At 43.0% G+C, this 27,695-nt stretch overlaps 2 protein-coding genes across 3 annotated transcripts in view; one reads left to right on the top strand and one right to left on the bottom strand.

The window, feature by feature from the left end:
• Positions 1–329: 329 nt before the first annotated feature.
• CNIH4 (cornichon family AMPA receptor auxiliary protein 4) lies at positions 330–11,786 on the bottom strand. 2 transcript variants are annotated; one of them, XM_035111427.2, is made up of 5 exons: positions 11,430–11,786; positions 8,596–8,664; positions 5,200–5,312; positions 1,913–2,053; positions 335–888 (listed from the first exon to the last, which is right to left on the bottom strand). In XM_035111427.2, exons 1-5 carry the CDS (start codon positions 11,496–11,498, stop codon positions 861–863), a joined length of 420 nt encoding a protein of 139 aa, XP_034967318.1. In that variant the 5' UTR covers positions 11,499–11,786; the 3' UTR covers positions 335–860. The 2 variants fall into 2 exon arrangements, with proteins under 2 accessions (XP_060128958.1, XP_034967318.1); XM_060272975.1 differs by lacking the exons at positions 8,596–8,664; positions 11,430–11,786 and adding an exon at positions 6,088–6,205 and having other exon boundaries at positions 330–888.
• Positions 11,787–11,924: 138 nt separating this feature from the next.
• Positions 11,925–27,695, top strand: part of NVL (nuclear VCP like) — a 44,403-nt gene continuing 28,632 nt past the window's right edge. Inside the window, exons 1-9 of the mRNA XM_035111425.2 lie at positions 11,925–12,218; positions 13,037–13,110; positions 14,734–14,786; positions 16,490–16,586; positions 16,945–16,993; positions 18,053–18,322; positions 22,726–22,837; positions 23,039–23,115; positions 23,972–24,106. Of these exons, the coding sequence (XP_034967316.1) occupies positions 12,156–12,218; positions 13,037–13,110; positions 14,734–14,786; positions 16,490–16,586; positions 16,945–16,993; positions 18,053–18,322; positions 22,726–22,837; positions 23,039–23,115; positions 23,972–24,106 (930 nt within the window). The 5' untranslated portion in view covers positions 11,925–12,155. The remainder of the gene's footprint in view (positions 12,219–13,036; positions 13,111–14,733; positions 14,787–16,489; positions 16,587–16,944; positions 16,994–18,052; positions 18,323–22,725; positions 22,838–23,038; positions 23,116–23,971; positions 24,107–27,695) is intronic.

The raw sequence follows: 27,695 nt of genomic DNA on the forward strand, positions 1-27,695 counted from the left end.
ACAGAGAGCTACTCCAGGGCCTCCCAGATTGGGGTAAGGGGAAAAAACATTGCAGGTGTTTGGGTGCCACTCCGTATCCCATATGGGTAGCATCAAATGTAGTTCTTGGGTTGAAATGGTTTATGTCACAGTAGTATCTTGTGATTAGCCAAGCTCTAAGGGTCTTTCTTTATCAACAGGACTTCAACACTAGCGCAGCTCGTATAAAAACCTACCATTTATTATGGTATATGTTTTCACTCCATCAGATGCATTAAGTCAGTGCTGGCCAAACTTGGCCCTCCAGCTGTTTTGGGACTACAACTCCCATCATCCCTAGCTAACAGGACCAGTGGTCAGGGAAGATGGGAATTGTAGTTCCAAAACAGCTGGAGGGCCAAGTTTGGCCAGCACTGCATTAAGTGCTATCCTGATTTATAGAGGGCTGTGTGTGTGTGTGTTTCTGTGGATACATGAGGAGCGAGGAAGTGAAAGATTTTAAAAAGTTAGGTCCAAGGGAAATAAAATTCAGTAAAATACAGGAATTGATAGTTATGTACTTATAACAGTGGTAATTCACAAAACAACTCTTGATGGTGACATCCTGGCATTGGTGCCATCATCTGACTCCATTCATTAGCTAGCTGGCATTCTTGAGAAAAATATGAATTGGATATAATAGGAAAATCGACTGGAGAAGGGACAAATCAATGGTTCGAGAAACTAAGTATGTTGGTTTTTAAAATATTTTTTATGTTAAAAAATACAGCAAAAATATTTTTGTTCAAAGAGGAAAAATATACTGCATGACGACACTGGTCTAGGTTTACTTGAAAGCTGTGAGTGACAACTCAGAATTTGGCAACTGTAACACTTCTACTTCAGTCATTTATCAGCGCCAAGATCATACTGCAGAAAGAAGGAAAACATATTAAAGGTACAATTTTAAATATTAAACACAAATTCCCTCTTCCCAGAGAACTTTGATAACTGTACTTGTGATGCAGCAGGAGATAACACCCAGCTAAACTACAATTCCTAGGATGTTTTTGTATAAAGCCACAAGAGTGAAAAGAAATATCCATCTGGATGAAAAAAACATACTGCATCCAAACAGAAAGTGTAAGTTAAGAGTGGACTCACACCTCATTGCACAGTGAGTGTCACCACAAATAAACTTCACCCACAGAGAGGCTCTCAAAGAAAAACCCAGCAGTGATGGAAGTCTTTGTGTGATAACCAGACACCATACAACAAACAGGACCAGGTGAATCCATTGATTGATTGATTGATTGATTTGTATACCGTCCTATACACGCAGGTCTCAGGGTGGTTCACAGGATAAAAATAAAGAGCTATTAATAGCTAAGGAAGCACAAAGGAACCATGCCCTTGTTTACTTGCCTTTTTACACGAGAACCACAAGATCAATATAAGTTGTGACAACCTCTGCTGTTGCTATGTGAAGATTATGTGTCGGCAGTAAAATTTGGGGATGTGTTTTCAAAATCAATGCAAAGTGCCTTTCTGGTTTGCTTTACATTAGATATATCCAGGTCTTGAATCTCTTTCCTGGATGAGCTGTAGGGTCACATGATGTGCTGGGCTCCCAGTCTAAACCAAAGCCCAGTTACAAACAGTGTCAGATATTCCCATATACCCTCACGAAAACATATTAGCATAGGAACATGCAGCAAAACTGAAAGGCAACTAGTAGTATTTTACTACTAGTAGTAGTAAAAAGAAATGGGGGGGCAGGTTTGAGGAGAGAGGAAGAACTAGCATTTGGCCACTATTACGAATTGTGAATGTAGCAGAAAGCTTAAACAGCGCAGCAGATAGATGAACCCTATTAATTTCAGAGCCGGTGTGGCAGCAGGTATCTTAAATATACTGCTGGTCTTCTTTCCAAGTTGTAAGACTTGAGACTTACCTATAAAGATACATGAAAAAACAAAGGAGATGAAAGCCAAGCTTAATCATGGCTTCCTTCATGTGCGATTTCAGCTGCCCTCGATTATGGATCTCTGTGGGGTCAAATACTCCCATGTTTCCACTAGGAACCATAATGTGCCTGAAAAGGATTAAGGAAAACATGTTTTAATGCCAACAGCACTCCAGCACAGAGGAGACACAATTCAAGCTTAGTGTGCTAATAGAAAGGACCAAAAGGTATCAAAGCATGAAGAAGGGTCTAGGCAAGCAGAGCGGCAGCAAGACAACTTTTGAAGCAGATTTTGTAGAGAAAACTGGATTGATGGCTGGTGGAAAAGCAGGGTTTGTCCCAGAGAGAATACATAATGTGATGGAAGGCAGGTATCAGAAGGCTCAAGCAGGAGAGCAAAACGAAAACGGGACAGAGAACATGGAAACCTGAATACTTGCGGGGGCAGATGGAAGCAGCGCAACTGGAAAGAATGAGGGCATATGGAGACTGTGCCTGTGCAAAGGAGGGCAGTTGTGAAGAAAGTGTTTGCACAATATTAGTTTCACTAGACAAAGAAATGCTTATATTGTCAACCATTTCCCATTTCAAAATATGGTGCAAATTCATTTTCTGGAGAACCCTGGGAACTCCCCTATTCTGGAAAACTGGAATACTGCAAATGCAGGGTTATATATTTATTTGGAACATGGAGGAATTTAGTTATTAAGAACCTGGCCAGTTGAAAGCTGCCTCTCCAGTACGTGTGTTGGAACCATGCTATTTACAGTATATTCCTGCGTATAAGACTACTTTTTAACCAAGGAAAATCTTTTCAAAAGTCGGGAGTCGTCTTATACGCCGGGTCGTTTTATTAATACGGCGAGTATATCCCAAACTCTATATTTTAACTGGAAAAGTTGGGGGTCGTCTTATACGCCCAGTCGTCTTATACACCGGAATATACGGTAATTTGGCTGCTACTTCAGCTACTTAACCCTTGCAAAGAATTGCTCATACACAGAATCTACTCATGTGAATGGCATTATCTGAGAGACTTCTGTGAGATCACAACGTCCCACCTGCAATTAGAAAAAAAACATATGGCAAGTTGTCCTGTTTACGAAGGGAAGGGCTATGATCTTTCATACATCACCTTGTTTAGACTTTATACTATTCACATGAGTAGATCCACACAAGCAATTTATGTGTGAGGGAGAGCTGGTTGAAATGTTCTCTGACCCAAATTTTAGACCATACAATGGATCTGCAATCCACTTGTCAATATAAACTGTAGAATGCAAGCAGCTTTCTACTGGGAAGGGGTATGGGCAAGGGAACCAAATGAATGCTTACTTTCTAGTGATCAGCACATACAAACATGCATCAATGCACGAAATAGATTCACAGACAGTAAAAAAACAACAACAACCAGCTTTGATATGTAAATGTACTTCAGAAACCACTTTCACATTTAGCTTCTCTCTGCTGGAAGCACAGGCAAGTTACTCATTTCAACATCAAAAAGGTCAGTGGTTTTCTTCTAAAGAGAAATGAATTAACAACCGAGCACCTACAGCAATGCCTACAAGACTTGTGTATTTGGATATACTTTATTTTGAGGAGACATGCTTATTTAAACAATTATTCAAGTCCACAAAAGCTAATGAAACTATTTAAAAGTCAACAATAAAAATATGAATACAGCAAAGGAGTACTTGTAGAAAATAGTAATATTGCAGGCAAAGACATCAAAAAGGCTTGGAAAAACAAGGAGGTCTTGCTCTGGCAGCAAATAACAACCATATAGGTGTCAGATGAGTCTTTGAGGAAGGTAAGCCAGGGGGCAATCACTTAAAATGCCCTCTGGCCACCAACCACGCCTCAATCATCCAGGGCACTTTTGAGAAGGGTATCTAAGATGATAAAGTAGAAGAAGATCAAAAGCAGCACCTGGAATTCTGCTCCAAAACAGCTATGTCAAGGATGGGAAATCTCTGTTTTCTAGATTCTAGGACTATAACTCCTATTGTCCCACCCATTGTCTGGGATGACTGGGGCTGTTGGGAGTTTGAGTCCAATAACATCTCGACGGCCACAGATTCCCCATCTCTCATCTATTGTGTTAATCTCCCTCTAATGAGTCATACACACATAGAAGTCATCGAGAGGAGCACGAATGTTTGAACCAATGTGCTAAGTTTTTTTTTTTAAAAAAAATATTTTTATTTAAGATTTTCTTGGTTTACGAAAGTACATGCATTGCCTCTTTTTCAGGTTGCAGAATCTTTTTCACATTTGAAGTGAGGCATTAGTGGTGTGTACAGAATAAAGTTGCGGAAGAAGAGAGGAGAGAGGGGGGTAGGGTGGAAATACTTGGTGGATGTGTGGAGGAGGTTTTATGTCAGTATCACTAGGGTAGGTTCTCTTTCTATTTGTTTATTATATTTCCTTGGTAGTGAGAGCTTAGGAGGGGCAGGGCATGGTTGGTTGTCTTTAGTTGGCTGCAAACAAATCTCACTGCAGCCAACTAAAGAAAGACTAACTAAAGAAAACCAACCGTGTGCTAAGTTCACCACAATATTAGAGAAAAACAGCAGCTCAGGCCTTATAAATAGCTACTCTACCAACAGTGGTGTCAACTGTTGTCAGCAGCACTTGGCAGAGCACCACCGCTATTGGAATTCGTGGCTCAGTATGTGCATCATTTAGGACATTATTACATAATGCCAACAAGATTGGAAGAGCACAAGCGGAAAGCAATTATACAAACTAATAGATTATTTCGCAGCAGACAGTGCCCACAGTAGCAACGATGTGGGGGTAGATAATTTTATGTAATGGCAAAAATTCCCACCATACATTTTCCTGTAAAATAAACTTTCCATCCATCATGAGGGAGGCAGGCATAAACAACATCAGGGCCTGTTCAACATCAGGGCCATGAATCTTTTTATTTGGACTGGGATAAAGAAGCTCTAAGATGCAGTTAGTGAGCTTTCCCCTCCGCCCCTTCAAATGCCCTCAAGGAGAGCAGTCACAACAGTCCTCAGCAAAAGCAAAACACCTCGACATTAAAAGAGTGTTTTGCTTTTGCTAAGAGAGTAGAGAAAGCAACACTGAGGTTTGAGCAGTTCCCGCTGGGGATGGCGAATTTCATAAATTGTGGAACCAGACAGACTAAAGGAGGAACAGAATGATCGGCATCAAGTCAATAACAGCATTCCACATCTGAAACACATTTAAGTAAGTGGTAACAGTTATAAAGACCCACAAACAACCCCACTGGCCCTTACCTATATATATTCCAGGTTGCTACAGGTAAATTGAGGAGGAAGATGAACCAGTGCAGTGAAATAAGCATTAATACAGTGACAATGGTATGGCCAATCAATTCAGGGATCACCCACTGGAAAAGAGAAATGATTAGAAAAGTAAAAGCCTTTATACAACACTATGGGAGTGTACAAGCAAAGGAGATAAAAGTACACTGTCAACACTATTTTCAGTCTGCCAACTGATCACAGAACTGGACCAATTCACATGACTCCAAGTACTTAAAAAAAAAACACACACACACAATGCCATCAAAGTGTCCAAACTTCCTTTCAGGATCTAGCCATGCACTTCAGAATCATCATTGTGAAAAGTACTGCAGACAGAAGCAGTTGGGTCTATTTGGGAACATATCCAACTCCAGAGTTGTGTGCAGGATTTGGGGTGTGGGTTTGTGTGCATAATTTAGCATTCCAAGGATCTTAATCTTATTTTTTAAGTTTCTAAGCCTTCTGGCTGAGCTCAGGCTTCAACATGTAGCCTGCCGCATATCTTACAACATTTCTCCAATGAAAATAGGGATATTCTAAGGAAAAGCCGGAAATTCCAGGATCAGTTCAGAAACTGGGATGCCTTCTGTAAATCTGGGACTGTCCCCGGAAAATAGGGACACTTGGAGGGTCTACTGTAGGGATTTCAGAAGCAGAATGGAGAAGTGTGCCCAGGCTCTGAGGCATTTATATCACCTTACAAACGCACATTCTTTCTTTCTTTTCCTTTCTTCCTCTCTCTCTCTCTCTCTCACACACACACACACACAAAGCTTTTCTGCTGAAACCCCTAATTTTGAGCTTAAACAGTAACATTCCACTTGCACCAGCATTACTACTATGTTCCTTTCTACTTACTTTTGCAACTGAATGGTCTGCTAGGTTCCAGCATGGGTAGGCAAACTAAGGCCCGGGGACTGGATCTGGCCCAATCACCTTCTAAATCCGGCCCGTGGACGGTCTGGGAATCAGCGTGTTTTTACATGAGTAGAATGTGTCCTTTTATTTAAAATGCATCTCTGGGTTATTTGTGGGGCATAGGAATTCATTCATCCCCCCCAAAAAAAATCTAGTCCAGACCCCCCCCCCAACAAGGTCTGAGGGACAGTGGACCAGCCCCCTGCTGAAAAAGTTTGCTGACCCCTGCTCTACAGGAACGAATTATAAATGCTTGCCTTTAACTTAGAATCATAGAATCATAGAGTTGGAAGAGACCACAAGGGTCATCCAGTCCAACCCCCTGCCAAGCAGGAAACACCATCAAAGCATTCTTGACATATGCCTGTCAAGCCTTCAAGACTAAAGTTCAAGACTAAAGTTCTAGTGAGGGCTCCACAGAGGGAAGAGGACTTTGCAAAAGGGCAGGGCTGCATGTGTTCTGTTCTTAAATTCTTAAGACACAATAATCCAAACTTTTGCTGACTGACGGTCGAATAAAGAATGATGATGATAATCCAAACTGTGCCATAAAAAGGATGACGTTGACAACACACATATCTTTGCTATTTGTTAGCAATGGATACTAGTCCTCAGCAAATTGTTAATGAGAAGGATCCTTTAAAGCCATTGATGGTAACCTGACTGCAGAACTAATGCAGCTGAACAGTAAACAAACAGTAAAGGGAGTGGATTTGGAGAGCAGAGGAGAAACCAGGTGGGAAAGGGGACTGAGCCATGGGATGCAGGCAGTGACAATGCTATAAGGGGAGAGCAAGGAGGAAAAACACAGGAATGGGCGAGAGAGGCGCACTTTGCAGCAAGTTGCAAATAGCCAGGTCTGGGCAAGGAAAGAGAAATGGCCTGCAAAGGACAAGAAGGTAGCAGAATGTGGGTATACAAGATGAGCTATGGAACATAGGAGGCCTTATACTGAGTCAAAGCACTGATCCAACTAGCTCAGTATTGTCAGGATAATACCCTCCAGGTCTTCAGACAGGAGTTATTCCTAGCCCTTCCTGGAGATGTCAGGGACTGAATCTGGGACCTTTAGCAAACAAGGCATGTGATTCCCCCACCCCCCAAAATAGTCATGCCTCTTGCTTTCCCAAAGCCAGGAAACACAAGGAGAAAAATAGTCATGAGTATGGTGGAGGAATTCGAGCAATGCAGGTTCTGAGGATCAGGGGAGATCCAAAAGGCCCATTAACTGAACAACCCACATGTAGACACCAGGTCCCAAAGAGACTTAGTGGGATGGGAAGAGGATTCCATTTCCCTCACAAAGACAAAATACTACTAGCATAGTGCTGGGGAAATCCCTGCATCCAAATTACTACCAGAGGAATGCATCTAGATCTAAGTGGGTGAATTTTCAAATAAGCAAAAGGCAGCAAACTATCCACACATGAAGGACTCATCCATTTCTTAGTTATTCCATTGTAAGACAGAATTGGGATTCAAGATGACCTAAACAGGAGAACTGGGCCCAAACTTAATAATAATAATAATAATAATAATAATAATAATAATAATAATAATATTTATACCCCACCCATCTGGCTGAGTTTCCCCAGGCACTCTGGGCGGCTTATAGCAAATCTAAAAACATAATAAAAACATCAAACATTAAAAGCCTCCTACCTTCAGATGTCTTTTAAAAGTTTCAATAGGGACTTTAAAAGTTTCAATAGGGACAAATGTCAGGTTCTACACTTAGGCAGGAAGAATCAGGTGTACAAATATAAGATGGGAAACACCTGTCTTGTAGGTAAAGTGGTACCTCTGGTTACGAACTTAATTCGTTCCGGAGGTCCATTCTTAACCTGAAACTGTTCTTAACCTGAGGTACCACTTTAGCTAATGGGGCCTCCCGCTGCCGCCAGCGTGTGATTTCTGTTCTCATCCTGAGGTAAAGTTCTTAACCTGAGGTACTACTTTCGGGTTAGCAGAGTCTGTAACCCAAAGTGTTTGTAACCCGAGGTGTTTGTAGCCCAAGGTACCACTGTATAGATGTAAAAAGGATCTAGAGGTCTTTGTAGACCACTAACTGAACATGAGTCAACAGTGTGATGCAACAAAAAAGCTAATGCTATTCTAGGCTGTATCAACACAAGTATAGTGTCCAGATCAAGGGAAGTAACAGTACCATCCTATTCTGCCTTGGTCACACCACACCTGGTGTACTGTGTCCAGTACTGGGCACCACGGTTTAAGTAAGATATTGACAAACCCTTTTAGGAATGGTTGACAGTAAAAGATGTTTGACAGTGGAACGGACTCTATCGGTAGGTAACATGTTACATAATCCTGATTATTTCATACTAAGAAAATGACACACACACACACACACACACACACACACCACTTCTAAATCTAATGTTAAACAGAATTTCATCACTTTAAAAAGAGAAAATGGGAAAAACTTACTTTATTTAGTTTTGAGCAGCAAGATCTAGCATTAATGTAGTCACATTCCAAATCTGATAGTGTAATTATCTGAAGGTCAAGATAAGGAATTACTATGCTTTTGGAAGCGCTCTACCCTGTGACACAAGAGCCATAAATGCTTTGCACCACTCCCGAGTATTATAACAGAGTTAAACAGTTCATATAAACATCTGCATGCAAAGGATTACTAATGTAACAAAGGTTACAGAACAGGCAGAATGTTCACAACCAAGAGGCTATTTCAGAAGATTCATCGATTAGTAACAGCAGAATTCACAACCCAGCTGTTACGCTGATAGACTTAACAACATCGGTGCACACAGCCAAGCCCCAAGCTACAACATACTTGGCATCCTAGGTAGTGCAAGCCCCAGGATCCACACAACCACCGTGACTGGCCACAGCAATCATAATAGCTATAAGGCAGAAGCAGAGAACCTAAGGTGCCAACCTAAGTGCATACATCCAAGACAAAGTGCAGACTTCCCTGGCCATTGCTGCAATTACTGTGTTGGGTCACAGCAGCTTCAGCAATAGCTGAACAGTGGCTTGGCCACGAAGGGTTCCAGTTATACCTGGAGTTTGCAGGAGCCTGACAGGTTTTCTAAACTGTTTTTATATAAGGAACTGTTTTTAATTGTTTTTACACTTTCCTTGTTTTATGGTTTTAACTGTTTTCTTTGTTTTATAATTGTAAATTGTAACCTGCCCTGGAACCGTATGATAAATGGCAAGAAAGCAAATAAAATAAATAAAATAATTGCATCTCCACAGCAGAGCTATAGATAACACCTCTCCATCAGCTTGTGTTCATTCCTGTTAGTGTACAACTATTTTATATACTGAACACTTACAGCAGAATAGCTGCTGTAACAGAAGCATACAACCACACACTGGTCACATTCGTATGCTGCAGGAAACCATGGGACTGTATTCAACTAAGTTTACTTAGAGTAAACCACTGGAATTAATGGACCCAACTCAGCCATATCAATTAATTTTATTGGGTCTACTCTGAGTAAAAATTAGTGGATTAAAACTATGGTTTCCCTTTATGTGAATTAGCTACAATGAGACTTACACCAGGCACCCCCAAACTCAGCCCGGCAGATGTTTTGGGACTACAATTCCCATCATCCCTGACCTCTGGTCCTGTTAGCTAGGGGTGATGGGAGTTGTAGTCCCAAAACATCTGAAGGGCTGAGTTTGGGGGTGCCTGACTTACACACTCCCATCCTTTCTTCCCTTCCATACCCTTTTGTGCACTGGACTGTTGTTGAAATTCAGAAGCTAAACTTTCAGATCCCCTGCCTAGAGGCATGCAAAGGGAACAGAGGGAAGGGTGAGCTGTTAATTCACATAAAACAGGAAAGTATGGTTTCTTGCCACAAGGCCACTGTGGCATCACGCTGAACCCATGACAGATACACCCTCTTTGTGCTGTTACAATAAATTTTTGAGTTAGAACTTTAGACCCAACTACAGGCCGTGACCAACAGAAGAGCTAAGTATGCCACTTAATACACTGAATTTAACTGAAGCAGGGCATAATTATACTGACATGTTCAGTGCTCCATAATGCCTTACTTATAATGGATGCATGAAAAGGAAATATTCAACCATGTAGCATAGCAACATTTTCAGCAGAATCAAGATATTTAAGAAAAGACTCAGCATATCACACAATTCTTAACTAAAATACCTGAACATTTTCTTAGAAAATGAGAGGTATCTAAATGTTAATCTTAGGAGCAGACACACTTAAGGTACTTTGGCCTTCAGAAAAAATCTGAAGGCCATGTTTAAGGCCTTTGTAACCTAAGAAGTCATAAAACCACCACGGAAGTATTCTTGCAACAGTCTGAATGATAAAACAAAGGGCACATATACTTGGAAGTAAGCTCCCATTCATGGCACTAAATAAGTTCTTATTCATGAAATTTACTTCCAAATACACACATCTAGGACTAGGGGGCAACCCAAGTATAAGCAGGCACTCCTGCAGAACTCTCAAATTTCTCATATGAGGCGTACAGCTAAAATGTCATGACAACAGTTTTCAATATTTTAACCTACTCATACAAAACAAGATACTCAATCCGCGGAAAGCACTGCCTGAGCGCCATACTACAATTTACAGAGCTACAATAAAACAGGGTTTTTACAGAGTTAGGAAGACTGCATGTGCATTTAAATTTCTGCTGGAAATGCTGTAATATTACCTCCATGTCTCCTTGTCCACCACCATGGCTAGTACCATAGCTTAGCAAAACTGGGTGGCTGCCAGGGCCCAGCAGTAGTGTCCTCTAGGGCTAGGCTCTCCATGGGCAATGGGCCCAAGGGGGTAAGAGGGCAGCACTAATGTCCAATTTGTCAGGGCCAAGATACCAACCTTTACTGAAGGTGTAAGGGAATGGCTAAGGTCCGCTGATTCATTTCTTTTTACCCACACCTCCATTTCCTCTCGCCCCAAACACCTGAAGGCAGCGTTTAAAACATTCGCACCCCACTTTTTCTTCCCCTTAAACATATTCTCGAGGCCGCCCCCCAAAAGCTGGAGCTAGCCCCTCGCTGCCTCCCCACGGTCTCCTTCCCAGGAGCCCCTTCTTTCTTCGTTCTCCCGCAGCGGCTCCTTCTGCACCTTCACGACCCCCACGGCCGACGGTCACCGCCACCCCCGGCCTCACAGAGCCCCTTCGCCGCCCCAACGGTCCTTCCCAGCACGCCCACCCACAGACCACGGAGGGCTGCCTCGACAGCTCGAGCCTCCCTCTTCCCAGGCCGCCCGCCAAAAAAAAGAGACCAGAGGATACGAAATAAACGGAGAGGAAGATCAGGGCGCAGCAATCAATGAGCGAAAAAATGAACACCACCGACTCCATCCCGCCACTGTCAGTGCCGCCTCCGGCGCGAGCCCCACCAGCCACCGTATATCGCCACACCCCTCACGTGCCTTCGCAGCCACCGTACAGCTCCCGCATCCTGCTGCTTTGCTGCATTGCACGCTGGGAATTGTAGTCTCTTTATCCAGTCACTCAATAGAGTTGTGGCAAACGTGAGGCCCTCCAGATTTTTTTTCTTCTTTTTTTGGACTGCAACTCCCATCATTCCTGACTGTTGACGACGGTGGCTAGGAATGCTGGGAATTGGAGTCCAACGACATCAGGCGGGCTCATTTCCCCACACACAGAGGACCGAGGGATACGAAATGCTTGCGTAGAGAGAGAGCTGAAGCTAGAAAGTATATTAGGCGCCGGGAGTCGAAGGGTTGGAACGGGGGTGGGGGGCTTAAAGCAGGAATGGGAGCGGAGGGTGGCGCCAATGTGGGCCTCCATGAGTCGGGTGGGTGTTAGGCGTCTAAAGCGGTGCCTGCCTCTTTGCTCTGCATTTCCCTTTCCCGAGGGGGTCGTGCCTCAAGGCGAGGGCGATTTCCGGGGTCTTCGAGGAGTCCTAGGCGGGCGTGGCGTGGCCTGTTTAGCAGAGGGAGGCGGAGCTCCCGCTTCGCTTGAGGGGCGGAATTCGACGGTGGCGGAGCTGCCATGCGGATTCGCGGACGAAGCAGCCCCGCAGGGGATCCCAGGCTGAAGCATCGGATTAAGCAGGTACCACCTCGTTTCCATCTCTTGGTCCTTCCCTTATGGGGTAGACTCCCGATAAGCTGAGCCCCCTGGGCTTTCTTTTTGCACTCTGGGCAAGGAAAAGCGTGCCTCTGAGCCTACTACGATTGCTTTTCCCGCCCTACGCCAGCCCAGCAGCCGTAGCCAGGTCTCCCACATCCAGCATTAGGAGAGAACTGGGCGATCAAGTCCATAGCACTTTTGTTCTGCAGACCAAGTTGATTCCCGCCCCCCTTTGGACTGAATTAATATATAGTTGTGGGATAAATTTAAAGCCTCATCTTTACCATTTTCGGTTTGGAAATAAGTCCCAATGTGTCTGGCGGGATTGATTTGCGAGTTTATTTTGGAGTCATGCAACCTAGGCGTGTTTACCATGTCTGCCGAGTAGAGTGGATTTTTAATCACATTGAACGTCCTTCTCCTTTGAAATCAATAGGCACATTGCTATACCTGCAGTAAAACAGGTAGACATGTCCTTGTCAGATAGCATAGAATTGGGCTGTTGGTCTTTAGTGTGAGATGGACGAGTTAAATGTTGATGGTAGAAGGTAATTGTGCCATGCTTTTAGCCCATGGGCTTCCAAATGGTTGAGCTGAGAAAGAGTGAATAAATCCCTTGCTTCTCTTAACATATCACAAATTACATTTATAAAAAGCAATGCTAGAACCTGCATACAGTGAGCAATTATTTATTTGATGTTTGTCTAAAAAAATAAAAACCACAGTTGAATTTAATAAACCTATCACGTATGCAAATACTAAAGGTATTTTTTGTATTTTAAAAATTATATCAATTACAGTACCTGAAGAGTAACAAATGTGGCAAGTATGTTGACATTGGAGTTTTAGCTGCTGAGCTACAGAAAACATACAGGTAAGATACAGATTTCTTACACTTGCTTGATGATAAACACAAGGACCTGGTTTATACATAACTATAAAGTGTGGTTTAGCATTGTGGGTTAAACCACTGAGCCTAGGGCTTGTCGATCAGAAGGTCGGCAGTTCAAATCCCTGTGAAGGGGTGAGCTCCCGTTGCTCCGTCCCAGCTCCTGCCAACCTAGCAGTTTGAAAGCACGCAATGTAAGTAGATAAATAGGTACCGCTCTGGCAGGAAGGTAAACGGCATTTCCATGCACTGCTCTGGTTTGCCAGAAGCAGCTTAGTCATGTTGGCCACATGACCCAGAAGCTGTATGTAGACTCCCTCGGCCAGTAAAGCGAGATGAGTAAAAGAATTTTTTTTACTAAAGGCAAAAAGGCTTCGTTACCAAAAAAAAACTTCAGAGAAAAAACTTCAAATGTGCGAGGTACAAACAAAAGTAAGAGAGAGAATGACCAGCTCACTGAGTGCACAAATATCTCTCTTGGCTCAGCATGACTTTGAGATAGTCAAAACAATATTTGCAACAGAAATGAATATTCTAGAACAGGCATCCCCAAACTCGGCCCTCCCGCTGTTTTGAGACTACAACTCCCATCATCCCTATGTAACAGGACCAATGGTCAGGGATGATCGGAATTGTTGTCCCAAACAGCTGGAGGGCCGAGTTTGGGGATACCTGTTCTAGAATGAACTAGAATCTTCCAGCATTTTCCAGTTTTTGCCATCAAAGACTTTAGCCATGACAAACAATAGTCCCAGATTTGGAAAAACAAATAATTTCGATTACAGTTGTTGGAAAAAGAATAGAAAATGTTCCCGTCACCTATTCAGGGCTGTGCTGAAAGAGGAGAGCTGAGGGCTCACCCAGGCTTAGGGCCCATTTACATACCCCCCCCCCTGCCAGCAAGTTACTTGTGCTCTGCAGCATGGATAATGTATACTGTACTGGACAGAAAGGCTGGATTGGGGACATAGCTGTCAAGTTCTCCCTTTTTTAAAGGGAAATTCTCTTATTCTGAATAGGATTCCTCGCGAGAAAAGGGGAAACTTGACAGCTATGATTGGGGGATAAGGAAAATGTGAACCAACCTCTCTTTCTCTCATAAGGAGAACCTTACACCTGTGCATGGTTCTGTTGAGTCTAAAGGGCCTCCCATTGTAGAACCCATGGCAGACTGAAGAATGACATGATATTTGATAAAGAATGTACAGTCGAGTAACAACTTACGTGGGGGTTTCGTTCTGGGGTTAGCGTGTACAGCAAAAATTGCATGTAGTCAAAACACACTCTCCCTGCACCTCCAATCTCTCCTGGGGGTGAGTGTAATGGCGGGTGAGATTGCCTACGTTACCCCCTTCCTTTCCCCTGGCCAAACTCTAAAACTGAATTCACGCAAGTTGAAGTACACATGAATTGCAAGTCAATTGTAATTTGGAAAACAGACCACTTTTGTTAAATTTTGGTCCCAATCTTTCCCTGTGTTTGACCCGAATTAACTCAGGATAAGGCTAATTTTCTTCTTACAACAGTTAGATTATGTGTCTTTGCTGGAAATGCAGTATGTGCAGAAGAAGGCCTTCACTGAGACTAATGTATAAAATTGATTTCCAGTGCTGATTATGGACGCAGAAAAAGAAATGCCTTTAGAATACAGGTAGAGAAAGGTGAGTCCTTTTTTAAATATTGAATTTGAAATGAAAATTCAGTCCTCGGTAATGGGCTGGATGGCAGCTGTGACGGATTGACCTGGTGGGCAAAAGAACTCCAGGGTGCAGAGAGTTAAACCCCAACCTCCTGGATAAATGACGCATTCCATTCCTGAGGGGCGGGACTGCCAGGAGTTTAAAAGGAATGGGAGGCAGTTAATTCGGGGGAGAGGGTTGTGGGAGCGAGAGAGAGTGTGGGTAGGCGTAGGAGATCTTAAAGTGTTCTGAGGAGTTTAATTGAATTATATTATCTAGCCATTGTTAATTGAAACTAAGAATATGATCTAAGAGCCTGTACACATGAAACCATTACGCGTTTAAAAGACCTCTAGTAATAAAGCTTTCTTAAATGTTAGTGGATGTGCTTAGTTATTCCAGCTGGGTATCTAAACACACAGAAGTGGTGGCTCAATAGAGGACAAAACTTACCTCGGGGATAGAGGCGACAGTTTGTGTCCTAGAGTTACACTGAGGAGGCTTAGGAGGGTAACCTGGGGTGCCACAAAGTTGCCAGAGTGGAAAGGGCAAACTTTTGCAGTGGGGAATCAAACTGAGTGAGACCCTTTACTGTAGGCAGGAGGTTATTCCGTCAAACAGCCTAGAGTTTATCAAGATACCAGGCCACGTAAGCTGGAAGACTCTCTTTACTAAGGAACCCAAGTATCGGGTTTATTTTAAGGCGGCAGGAGAAGTGGGGGGGGGTGTGTGGTTTCACCCCTGGATTCCTGTGGCGCATTTTTAGTAATAGAGAGGGAGGACATTTCGTCACATATTAAGAAGGATCCCCGAAAGTTTAGTGACAACACCGGGACTGGGTTTGTCGCATATTAGTTGGTGGCAAAGTCCTTGGTTTCATTACAGCAGCCAACAAACTGAAGCTCAGTCTAGATAAGACTGAGATACTGCTGTTGGGTAGTTCCCTAGACTAGATGGATGGGAGGTTGCCTGCTCTTGAAGAAGAGGGTACATAGCTTGGGGGTACTTCTGGATCCTTTGCTGTTGCTTGAGGCTCAGGTGACCTCAGTGGTGTGGAGTGTCCTCCATCAGCTTCAACTGGTAGCCCAGCTGCACCCATATCTGGACAGGGATAGCTTAACTTCTGTCTATGCTCCGGTAACCTCTAGGTTATATGTGGTGCATTTTCTATGGTGGCTCTCCATTTGTGGAATGCTCTCCCCAGTGAGGCTCTCCTAGTGCCTTCATGGCATATCTTTAGGTGACAAGAGAAAAGGTTTCTATATAACCAAGCTGATTCTATGGCCTTTTAAATATGTTTGTGGGAGGGGGGGTTATTGGTTTGTTTTTGTCTTATTATGTATTTTGTAGTTTTATGTTGTGAAGTGTCCTGTGGTCTTCAAATGAAGAGTGGTATACAAATATAATAAATACCGTAATTATAATGAAAAATCATTACATCAGAGGTAGTTGTGGGTAATCCAAAAGTATCTTAAGATTCTGCCTGCTCCTCATCAAAATGAATCTAGGCCAGATTCAATGTGATTTGTGGATCCTAGGTAGATCTAACACTTACTTAGGCTATGGTCTTATTCAGGAGCTTTGAATTCACTGAGACTTTTTGTTCTTCTTTTTGGTTTCACTATTGCCAAACAAGATTACGGGGTTCTATGCTTTTATCTATGTTTTTAAATTTTCTTCAACAGTTTTTGGGATAATCAATGATGAGCTTAAGTCTGAAGATTTAGCTGCTCTAGAGGATGAACATTTGGCGAAGAAAGCAAGACACAAAGGGGAGGAAGAGTAAGTTGAAATTACTTAATTCCAAGAGTTAAGAACCTTTTATAAAGCCATGGAAATTAATTGGTCCAGGTCAGATGTAACACCACATGATCTTGAAACCATAGTCGGGCAATTCTCTTCTCTCCTGCAGAGCAGATACTAACCCCTCTTTCTGTTTCCGAGCAAACTATGGGTAGTATTACAAATCATGTAGGAAACAAAATGCTAGACTAGATAGACCTTTAGTTTGATCTAGCAGGGCTTCTATGTCAGGGATGATGCCAGTGTCATCCAACAGCATGTGAAAAACCACAGGGTCTCTGTCTTAAAGAATAATGTAAAACTTATTGTTGTTAAAGCATCCTTTCTTTCTCCTAAGTGATTCAGAGAGCTGCATGGATACTTCGGACACTGACACAGGACTCCCAGTAAGTGTGTTCGTGTTGGACTGTTCTCTGATGAAATGTGTTCTAAGCATTGTTTGTAGTTCTGAAACCAAGTGTACGCAGTGGATATAGATGAAAAGCCTTCAATCGGTAGTGGCCAGCCTTTTCTTCAAACCTACGTGGAATGGATAGCGCCACTCCTGGTACAGTGCATGATCATCATACATACGTAGCTCCTGCCATCTAGTGGCCTGCGCCAGTTTGCCTCTAATCTATTGAAGCAGGAGACCTGGTTTTGCCATAATCCCAACAGTAACGCTCCTGTCAAGGTGTGCCATGTGCTGCTGCTTGTGTGACTTGTGACACTCACATTGCAAGTTGATGTTGGAAAAGGTGGGCGCAAGCAACTCTTAAAGAGAAAGGCGTTGCAAAGAGCCAGAAAAATACTAATCCAGAACATTATAAATATATGAATTAAAGACGTGTTATAATGGACCTCCTGAGTGATAAAATTAGGGTGGGAGGCCTGAGAGAGCGATTGGGGAAAATAACACCCTACAGAAGGAGGAAAAGCTGGATACTATTTTGAAAGATTGCTTTATATATAATTGGCAGATAAGAGAAGCGGACCTTCTTTTTCTTTTTCTTAATTTTCTTCTTTCTAGCCTTTTTCTCTTTATTCTTTTTCTTCTATTTTTTCTTTGTTAAGATATTTAATATTTTAGTTTAGGGGGAGATATTTGATAATGTTCTGTGTTTTTCTTTATGTTCTAATAAAATTAATTTTTTAAAAAAGGTGGGTGAAAGTCAATTATATATGTGCTGGTCCCAAGTCTGCCTTCACCTGGGCAGAAACAAGAAGTGCATATGTGACTAGAATGCATAAGTATCATTTGTTAACTCAGTTACTTTCTGGGGAACACTTGCCTACCTGTGTAGGCAAGAAGGCAAGGGGTTGGTTACACAGATCCGGTATATTTATAATGTACCGTTCAGTATTTTATGCATAATGTATTCTGTAGCTAAGCACACTAGGGAAAAAAGCTATAGTTTTTTTTAAATCAGAACCTTCCATTGATTCTTTCATAATTTTTTTTTCAGCCCTCAAATCACATGAACTCATCTTTGTTGACCTTATACCGGAAAGGAAATCCAGATTCTCTTCCAGCGTCTCCCAAGAGTGCACAGACAATGTCCAGCACTCCTTCACAGAAGCCTGGATCGAATAGGCTTCCCACTCAAGCACCATCCGATACCAGGATCTCAGAAGGTGGCTGGTTTATTGATAAAACCCCAGACAGGAAAGAGGAAAACTTTTTTATTGACCTTTGTGCAGAAGAAGAAAGCGATGGTTCTAAACAGATGGCTGAGGTAATGTCTTGACATTACTGAGAATTTATTCCATCTTTCCTGTCCCATCACATAAACTTAGGGTCAATAACAATAAAGCATACATCTAGAACATACTATAAAAATAGTTTTAAGAAGCTACGTTATTGCAGAAACAAAAACTCCTAAACTGGTATCACCAGCTAAATGCAGTTCTAATTGCAGTTGTTGTTGTTTTTAGCCCATTTCAGCTGTTTTCAAAAACACACGGGAATGAAAAATTATTTTACAGTTCAGTGACTCTTGGAGATCGGTCAACATGCTCAGTCATTGATTTATTTTTTAAAGAATGTTCTGTATTTCTGCATACCGCAAGATTCATTTGAGCACGGGGATTTTCCCCGCTTGTTTCTCAGTGGCCTTGTTTTGGTTCCATTTGTGTTCTCCTGAGTTTGCAGTGAGACGGAATATCCTCACCAAAACTGAGACCATTTCCACCTCTTGTTGCGTTGTATGATGATGATGCATAGCTTTCCCCTGAGGCTAGTACCCCCTTCAGGAGGGCAGTAGCCCACAGAGCCCATCCTACGCTAGGAGCTGGCTTTGTGATTTGACAGTAGATGTGTACTGGTTGCCCAAGACACCAAACCAGCAGTTCCACCTTTCAGTCTTTGCCTTACCATGCAGAAGTTGTGTGAAACAGGCTGATAGAGCCTTAAGCATGCCAAGGAATGATAGGCTGATTGGGGTTTATTCGTATTATGTGTCTCCTCTTTTTCAGTATTGCCGCCCACTCTTGAGTAACAAGCTCCATGTTATGTTTTGTCATAGTGTTGGCACAAGCCCTGTTCTTTGTTTTGAGCCTTGCCCTTAGTATATGGTTGGCTGCACATCTAGAAAACACCATTGCTTAATTTTTGACGCATGTTCAGACTTTATTGGCCTTGATCCTCTGTCGACACGTGTAAAATGCACCCCAAGGCTACTGGGGCGGAAACCATATAACTTTTTCTGTGTCTGCCTCCCACAACTCACATGGTCTAGGTAGTCCTCAGCCTAGATGAGATGTGAATGGTTATATGGTGTTTCAGGGTCCCTCTTCCTTTATCCAATCGAAAATCAGTGTTTTTATTCTTACAGCTCTTCTGCTCAGTTTGCATCCTATTTAAATGACTGAGAGAATTAATCAAAAAATAAGAAACCAACCATGCACATCAGGTTCTGGGGAGACAACAGGATTTTTGCAAAATGCTGTTTAAGGTTATTAGTTGCTCATTATATCTAGAAGAAGAAGAGGAGTTTGGATTTGATATCCTGCTTTATCACTACCCGAAGGAGTCTCAAAGTGGCTAACAATCTCCTTTCCCCTCCTCCCCCACAACAGACACCCTGTGAGGTGGGTGGGGCTGAGAGACTTCAGAGAAGTGTGACTAGCCCAAGGTCACCCAGCAGCTGCATGTGGAGGAGCGGAGACGCGAACCCGGTTCCCCAGATTAGGAGTCTACCACTCTTAACCACTACACCACACTGGCTCCTACAGCTACTTAGCCCATTACCTGTTCTTCTCATGTTGCTTGAGAAAGCAGCACATAATGTGTAAAACAATATATTGTCTATTTTATGACAAATCATAATGTTATCGGAGTCGAACACAGGGTTCCAGACACACTTATCTAGCTTGCATAGTTTAAGCTCAATTAATGCCAGCGCCTTCTGTCAAGAGCTTGGGTGTAACCTTCGACGCCTCCCTTTCCATGGAGGCGCAGGTTGCATCCACAGCAAAGGTGGCATTTTTCCATCTCCGCCATATTAAGCAGTTGGTCCCTTACCTCTCTCGCCCTGATCTGGCCACAGTGATCCATGCGACGGTCACCTCCAGGCTTGATTATTGTAACTCGCTCTATGCGGGGCTGCCCTTCAAACTGACCCAGAAACTCCAGCGGGTGCAGAATGCCGCAGTGAGGCTCCTTACGGGGTCCCGGCCGTGGGATCACATTCATCCAGTGCTTTACCAGCTGCACTGGCTCCCGGTGGAGTACAGGATCAGGTTTAAGGTGCTGGTTTTGACCTTTAAAGCCATATGCGGCTTGGGACCCTCGTACCTACAGGACCGCCTCTCCTGGTATGCCCCGCGGAGGACCTTAAGGTCCACAAACAACAATATTCTGGAGATCCCGAGCCATACGATGGCTAGATTGGCCTCTACTAGAGCCAGGGCCTTTTCAGTCCTGGCCCCAACTTGGTGGAACGCTCTTTCCCAGGAGACCAGGGCCCTGCGGGATTTGTCATCTTTCCGCAGGGCCTGCAAGACAGAGCTGTTCTGCCTGGCCTTTGGGTTAGACTCAGCCTGACCCCTGTGTTTTCCTCCCTCATGGCTTGGATTCATGTACTACTTGAAATGAGGCTGCACTTTAAATTTTAATACTGTATTTTAATTAATTGTTTTTATGTTTTGTTGTAATTTCTGTTGGTGTGAGCCACCCTGAGCCTGGTTTTTGACTGGGGAGGGTGGGGTATAAATAAAAATTTATTATTATTATTATTATTATTATTATTAAACATTTCCCACCAGTTAGAGCCTTCCTTGTGACTCAGTAAGACTGGGTTTGTCTAATCACAGCCATCATTTTGTGTAAAACTTTCTAATCGACAATCGGTATCCTCACTTTGGCAGGGGGCCAGATGTAAGGGCAGCTCTCAGGGCCTTTCAGTGACTCACCTCACAAGTTACCAAGACTCACAAGTTCCTTGAGCTTGTGACCTTGAGCCATAGGTGCAAGTCAAGTACGCTTAAATGACCATGTCTTGGCTTTTCCCCCTGTAAGGATAAGCTTATACACTCTCAACATGCCAGCCAAACCCACAAGGTATGGCATAACAGTTTGGTTGTGCTGTGATTCCAGAGAAGAGAGAAACAGGGAGAGAAAGAGAGAGAAAGGGAAGGAAGCGGCCCAACATCTAAGCCCAACAGAGAGCTGGTAAGTTAGTCATCACATTGCCACCCACTGGGAAATAGCTAATAAAAGATTGACTGAGTTGGCATGTTATAAAACAAACCAGAAATGCCTTGTTCACAAATCCGGAATGATCGGTGGCAGTTTTTATAGTTTTTAAGAAGGTTTGGCACTTGAAAGGAAGTCGATCAAGTAGATCAAGAGAAAGGGAAGGTTTGTGAAACCTGCAAGCAGGATTTGAGCCCAAGAGCACCCCTGTCCTGTAGTTCAGCAACTGGTCTTCAGAAGCATTGCTTCTTCCAATTGTGGAGGCAGAACATTATCATCATGGCCAATAGCCTTTCATAACCCTCTTCTCCCTGAACTTGTTATTTCCTCTTTTGAAACCATCTAGGTTGTTGGCCGTCACTGCCTTCTGTGAGAGTGAGCATCATAGTTTCACCATGCACTGCACGAAGAAGTGCTTTTATCTATCCTGAATTTTCCAACTTTCATTTTACCTGGATGTCCGGGCATTTCTTGTGTTATGAGGGAGGGTGAGAAAAAATATATATCTCCATGCACTTTCTCCATACCGTGCATAATTGTATCAACTTCTGTCAAGTCTCCACTTACTCACCTTGTCTCTAAACTTAAAATTCCCAAACGCTGCATCCTTTCTTCAAATGGGAGTTGCTTCATCCCTTTCATCATTTGGGTTGCGCTTTTCTGAACCTTTTCCAACTCTGCAATAACCTTTTGGAGGCGAGGCAGTCACAGGAACATTATGCTTAAGTAAAAGTAATATCTGCCTCCATCATGCACTTATATAATGTGATTGTACGTAGGCTATTTATGTTACATAGCATGTGCTGAGATGTGTTGTTACCAGCAAATCCACAAATCTTCATACTGTGCAACTATTGGTGCAATCCAAACCATGTCTTATTGGAAGTAAGTTGTACTGAATTCAATTAGGCTTTCTTCCCAGGGGTTAAGATTGCAGCCGATGAAACGTATGTTGATGGTACTATATTATTAAAAATGGGATTAGTCAGACCCAAACTACTGCTTGTGTCGTTCCCCCCCCCCCCCGTCGGGGTAACCCTAATGACTTGTGTGCGCTATCTTTTTTGCTAGAAAAGGAACGTCTAAATGAATACTTTTTTAAAGCTTGCTAGACTGCTAGAGTGGTGACTGGGAGCGGCCGCCGAGACCATATAACACCGGTCCTGAAAGACCTACATTGGCTCCTAGTACGTTTCCGAGCACAATTCAAAGTGTTGGTGTTGACCTAAAGCCCTAAATGGCCTTGGCCCAGTATACCTCCACTCCCATCATACTGCTTTTAATGTGTGACATTTTAATGTATTTTATTTTTTTGTTGGAAGCAGCCCAGAGTGGTTGGCGAAACCCAGCCAGATGGGAGGGGTACAATTATTATTATTATTATTATTATTATTATTATTATTATTATTATTATATAACTAGAAACTCTTATTTGTACTCTAGGGTTCAAAAGACATTTCCTTTCTGGAGAAACCCAAGAGGAAGAGAAATAAAAGGAGGAATGAGTCTCAGGAAGTAGATGAAGAAATAGAATCTGCTTTGAGAAAACAGAAGAGTAAGAGACATTGTACTAAATAATATTTAAAGAAAGAAGCAAGAAAGCCACTGCTTATTCCTCTGGCTCTTTTATACATTGTTCTGCCCAGTCTTTTCTTAATTCCCCACCCCCACCCCCAGTGCTTTCCATGTACTTGATGAGAATATCTCGCAGATTGTGTTCTCGCTGTCCTAGTAACATCTCCATCTTTCCTTACAGTTAAACAAAAAGGGTTCGAGCTGAGAACTTCTTCTGTGAAGTTTGAGGATATAGGAGGCAATGATGAGACTCTGAAGGTTAGAGTTAACTAAACTCTCTGGGCGGGCTTCAACTAATGAGTCCCATCAGTGGAAGCCCTGCAGAAGGACAGTGCTCTCCCTCAACCCTGCACTCCGCGGAAATGGCTTTGAGTGGCTCAGGAGAAACCCACAGGATAGGAGGAGGGGTTGCTGTGTCTGGCAAGTTGAAAAGCTTGCCATAACAGAACAGTCACCTTAGCTCAACATTGAATTCCTCATTCTGACTGGATGAAAGTTGTCAAGAAAATCACTTAAACAATGAAAGAGATGAGCATCTACATATTGCTGAGGGCTGTTTCATGCAGCATTATTTAGGTGTAAGGCTATTTTTTAAAGCTGTAATCCACAAATACTGTGAGTGCTTTGCCTCACAGTAAAAGAAATTAAAACTCTATTCTGAGCTAACCCCGGTTTAGCTGTAAAAAGCTAAATTCTACAGACTTGCTTTATTGCATGATTCTGCTTTTGCTAGCAGTAGGAGGGTAAACTGAAGCACTAGCCTTAGATACCTTAGGAATGCTATAGTTGCGCCAGGCATTGTGCACAGGCTTTCAAGCATATCTTCAGGGTTAGAAACTTCTGTGTCTTAAAATGAAAGGTGCACTGTGACCCAAGTGCTATCTCTGCATTTGTGATAAAGACACATAGTGCTGTTAATAACATTTGCAAAGATGAGATAATGCAGAATTTACTTATTTGCATCGGTCGGAATCCATTCACTCCTTGGGTATGATCTCATTTGGTGACGGGGCAGGAGAACACAGAATTCTGGGAGTAAATTTAGAATGCATGTGGAAACTGTTAACTGTTACAAAAAGTAAGAGAGGACAATTTCCCCCCATTTTCACTGTAGGAAGTGTGCAAGATGCTGATACATATCTGTCATCCTGAAGTATACAACTATTTAGGAGCTGTTCCACCTCGAGGATTTCTCTTGCATGGACCACCAGGGTGTGGGAAGACGTTATTAGCTCAGGCAATCGCTGGGGTGAGACTATTGGTGTATACTTTTTTCTTTCTCTGCCTTCAAACCTCAGGTGTATTTGTATTTTTAATGCAGGCAGAGATGGTTTTAGGCATGTCTGATATGTATGTGACTGCGCACGTGCACATCGCACCAAACCTGGAAGTGTCCTAGGCATAGCAGCCAACTCCTAGAGGTCTAGGTGCCCTTGCCCCCCCCCAATTAAATATTTGAGGAAGGTTATTTTGCAAAGCCCCTTCATGGATCAATGCCTTGTCGTGGCGAAGGGGCTTGAATAACTCAGAGAAGCTATGAGCTATGCCATGCAGGGCCACCCAAGATGGACAGGTCATAGTGGAGAGTTTTGACTAAACGTGATTCACCTGGAGAAGGAACTGGCAAGCCACTCCAGTATCCCTGCCAAGAAAACTCCATGGACAAAGACAATAGGCATATAAAAGTTATGACGCTGGAAGATGAGCCCCTCAGGTCGGAAGGCGTCCAACATGCTACTGAGGAAGAGCGGAGGACAAGTACAAGTAGATTCAGAGCTGATGAAGTGGCTGGGCCAAAGCCGAAAGGACACTCAGTTGCGGATATGCCTGGAAGCGAAAGGAAAGTCCGATGCTGTAAAGAAAAATATTGCATAGGAACCTGGAATGTAAGAACCATGAATGGAGGTAAGCTGGATGTGGTCAAAAATGAGATGACAAGAATAAATATCGACATCCTGGGCATCAGTGAACTAAAATGGAAGGGAATGGGCGAATTCAGTTCGGGTGACTATCATATCTACTACTGTGGGCAAGAATCCCGTAGTAGAAATGGAGTGGCCCTCATAGTCAACAAAAGAGTGGCAAAAGCTGTAATGGGATGCAATCTCAAAAATGACAGAATGATCTCGATACGACTCCAAGGCAGACCTTTTAACATCACAGTAATCCAAGTTTATGCACCAACTACCGGTGCTGAAGAAAGTGAAATTGACCAGTTCTATGAAGACTTACAACACCTTCTAGAAATGACACCAAAGAAGGATGTTCTTCTCATTACAGGGGATTGGAATGCTAAAGTAGGGAATCAAGAGATAAAAGGAACAACTGGCAAGTTTGGCCTGGGAGTTCAAAATGAAGCAGGGCAAAGGCTAATAGAGTTCTGTCAAGAGAACAAGCTGGTCATCACAAACACTCTCTTCCAACAACACAAGAGACGACTCTACACATGGATATCACCAAATGGGCAGCATCAAAATCAGATTGATTATATTCTCTGCAGCCAAAGATGGAGAAGCTCTATACAGTCAGCAAAAACAAGACCTGGAGCTGACTGTAACTCAGATCATCAGCTTCTTATAGCAAAATTCCAGCTTAAACTGAAGAAAGTAGGAAAAACCACTGGGCCAGTAAGATACAATCTGAATCAAATCCCTTATGAATACACAGTGGAAGTGAGGAACAGGTTTAAGGATTTAGATTTGGTGGACAGAGTGCCTGAAGAACTATGGATGGAGGCTCGTAACATTATACAGGAGGCAGCAACGAAAACCATCCCAAGGAAAAGGAAATGCAAGAAAGCAAAATGGCTGTCCAACGAGGCCTTACAAATAGCGGAGGAGAGGAGGCAAGCAAAATGCAAGGGAGAAAGGGAAAGATACAGGAAACTGAATGCAGATTTCCAAAAAACAGCAAGGAGAGACAAGAGGGTCTTCTTAAATGAGCAATGCAAAGAAATAGAGGAAAACAATAGAATGGGGGAAACCAGAGATCTGTTCAAGAAAATTGGAGACATGAAAGGAACATTTCGTACAAAGATTACCATAATCAAGGACAAAAGTGGTAAGGACCTAACAGAAGCAGAAGACATCAAGAAGAGGTGGCAAGAATACACAGAGGAATTATACCAGAAAGATATGGAGGTCTCGTACACCCCAGGTAGTGTGGTTGCTGACCTTGAGCCAGACATCTTGGAGAGTGAAGTCAAATGGGCCTTAGAAAGCACTGCTAATAACAAGGCCAGTGGAAGTGATGATATTCCAGCTGAACTATTTAAAATTTTAAAAGATGATGCTGTTAAGGTGCTACACCCAATATGCCAGCAAGTTTGGAAAACTCAGCAATGGCCAGAGGATTGGAGAAGATCAGTCTACATCCCAATTCCAAAGAAGGGCAGTGCCAAAGAATGCTCCAACTACCGCACAATTGCGCTCATTTCACACGCTAGCAAGGTTATGCTTAAAATTCTACAAGGCAGGCTTAGGCAGTATGTGGATCGAGAACTCCCAGAAGTGCAAGCTGGATTTCGAAAGGGCAGAGGAACCAAGAGACCAAATAGCAAACATGCGCTGGATTATGGAGAAAGCTAGAGAGTTCCAGAAAAACGTCTACTTCTGCTTCATTGACTATGCAAAAGCCTTTGACTGCGTCGACCACAGCAAACTATGGCAAGTTCTTAAAGAAATGGGAGTGCCTGATCACCTCATCTGTCTCCTGAGAAATCTCTATGTGGGACAAGAAGCTACAGTTAGAACTGGATATGGAACAACTGAGTGGTTCAAAATTGGGAAAGGAGTACGACAAGGCTGTATATTGTCTCCCTGCTTATTTAACTTATATGCAGAATTCATCATGCGAAAGGCTGGACTAGATGAATCCCAAGCCGGAATTAAGATTGCCGGAAGAAATATCAACAATCTCAGATATAATAATAATAATAATAATAATTTATCATTTATACCCCGCCCATCTGGCTGGGTTTCCCCAGCCACTCTGGGCGGCTTCCAACAGAAAAATAAAACACAGTAATCTATTAAACATTAAAAGCCTCCCTGAACAGGGCAGCCTTCAGATATCTTCTAAAAGTCTGGTAGTTGTTTTCCTCTTTGACATCTGTTGGGAGGGCGTTCCACAGGGCAGGCGCCACCATTGAGAAGGCCCTCTGCCTTGTTCCCTGCAACTTGGCTTCTCGCAATGAGGGAACCGCCAGAAGGCCCTCGGTGCTGGACCTCAGTGTCCGGGCAGAATGATGGAGGTGGAGAAATAATAACTTATTCTTATGCTTTTCCTGCAATTGTGACAGTCTGCTTCCCATGATCTCATATGCAGATGACACAACCTTGATGGCAGAAAGCGAGGAGGAATTAAAGAACCTTTTAATGAGGGTGAAAGAGGAGAGCGCAAAATATGGTCTGAAGCTCAACATCAAAAAAACCAAGATCATGGCCACTGGTCCCATCACCTCCTGGCAAATAGAAGGGGAAGAAATGGAGGCAGTGAGAGATTTCACCTTCTTGGGCTCCTTGATCACTGCAGATGGTGACAGCAGTCACGAAATTAAAAGACGCCTGCTTCTTGGGAGAAAAGCAATGACAAACCTAGACAGCATCTTAAAAAGCAGAGACATCACCTTGCCGACAAAGGTCCGTATAGTTAAAGCTATGGTTTTCCCAGTAGTGATGTATGGAAGTGAGAGCTGGACCATAAAGAAGGCTGATCGCCGAAGAATTGATGCTTTTGAATTGTGGTGCTGGAGGAGACTCTTGAGAGTCCCATGGACTGCAAGAAGATCAAACCTATCCATTCTTAAGGAAATCAGCCCTGAGTGCTCCCTGGAAGGA

Source organism: Zootoca vivipara, chromosome 3 (genome assembly GCF_963506605.1).
Source record: "Zootoca vivipara chromosome 3, rZooViv1.1, whole genome shotgun sequence".
NCBI classification, from domain to species: Eukaryota; Metazoa; Chordata; class Lepidosauria; order Squamata; family Lacertidae; genus Zootoca; species Zootoca vivipara.

Excerpts from the sequence above, each read along its gene's own strand:
- CNIH4 (XM_035111427.2), bottom strand. The coding sequence starts at position 11,498 with ATGGAGTCGGTGGTGTTCATTTTTTCGCTCATTGATTGCTGCGCCCTG. Across the intron at positions 5,313-8,595 it reads GCTGCTCAAAACTAAATAAA|TGGGTGATCCCTGAATTGAT; the intron begins GTAAGTTTTTCC and ends TCTCTTTTCCAG. Across the intron at positions 889-1,912 it reads TTTTTCATGTATCTTTATAG|TATGATCTTGGCGCTGATAA; the intron begins GTAAGTCTCAAG and ends TTCTTTCTGCAG.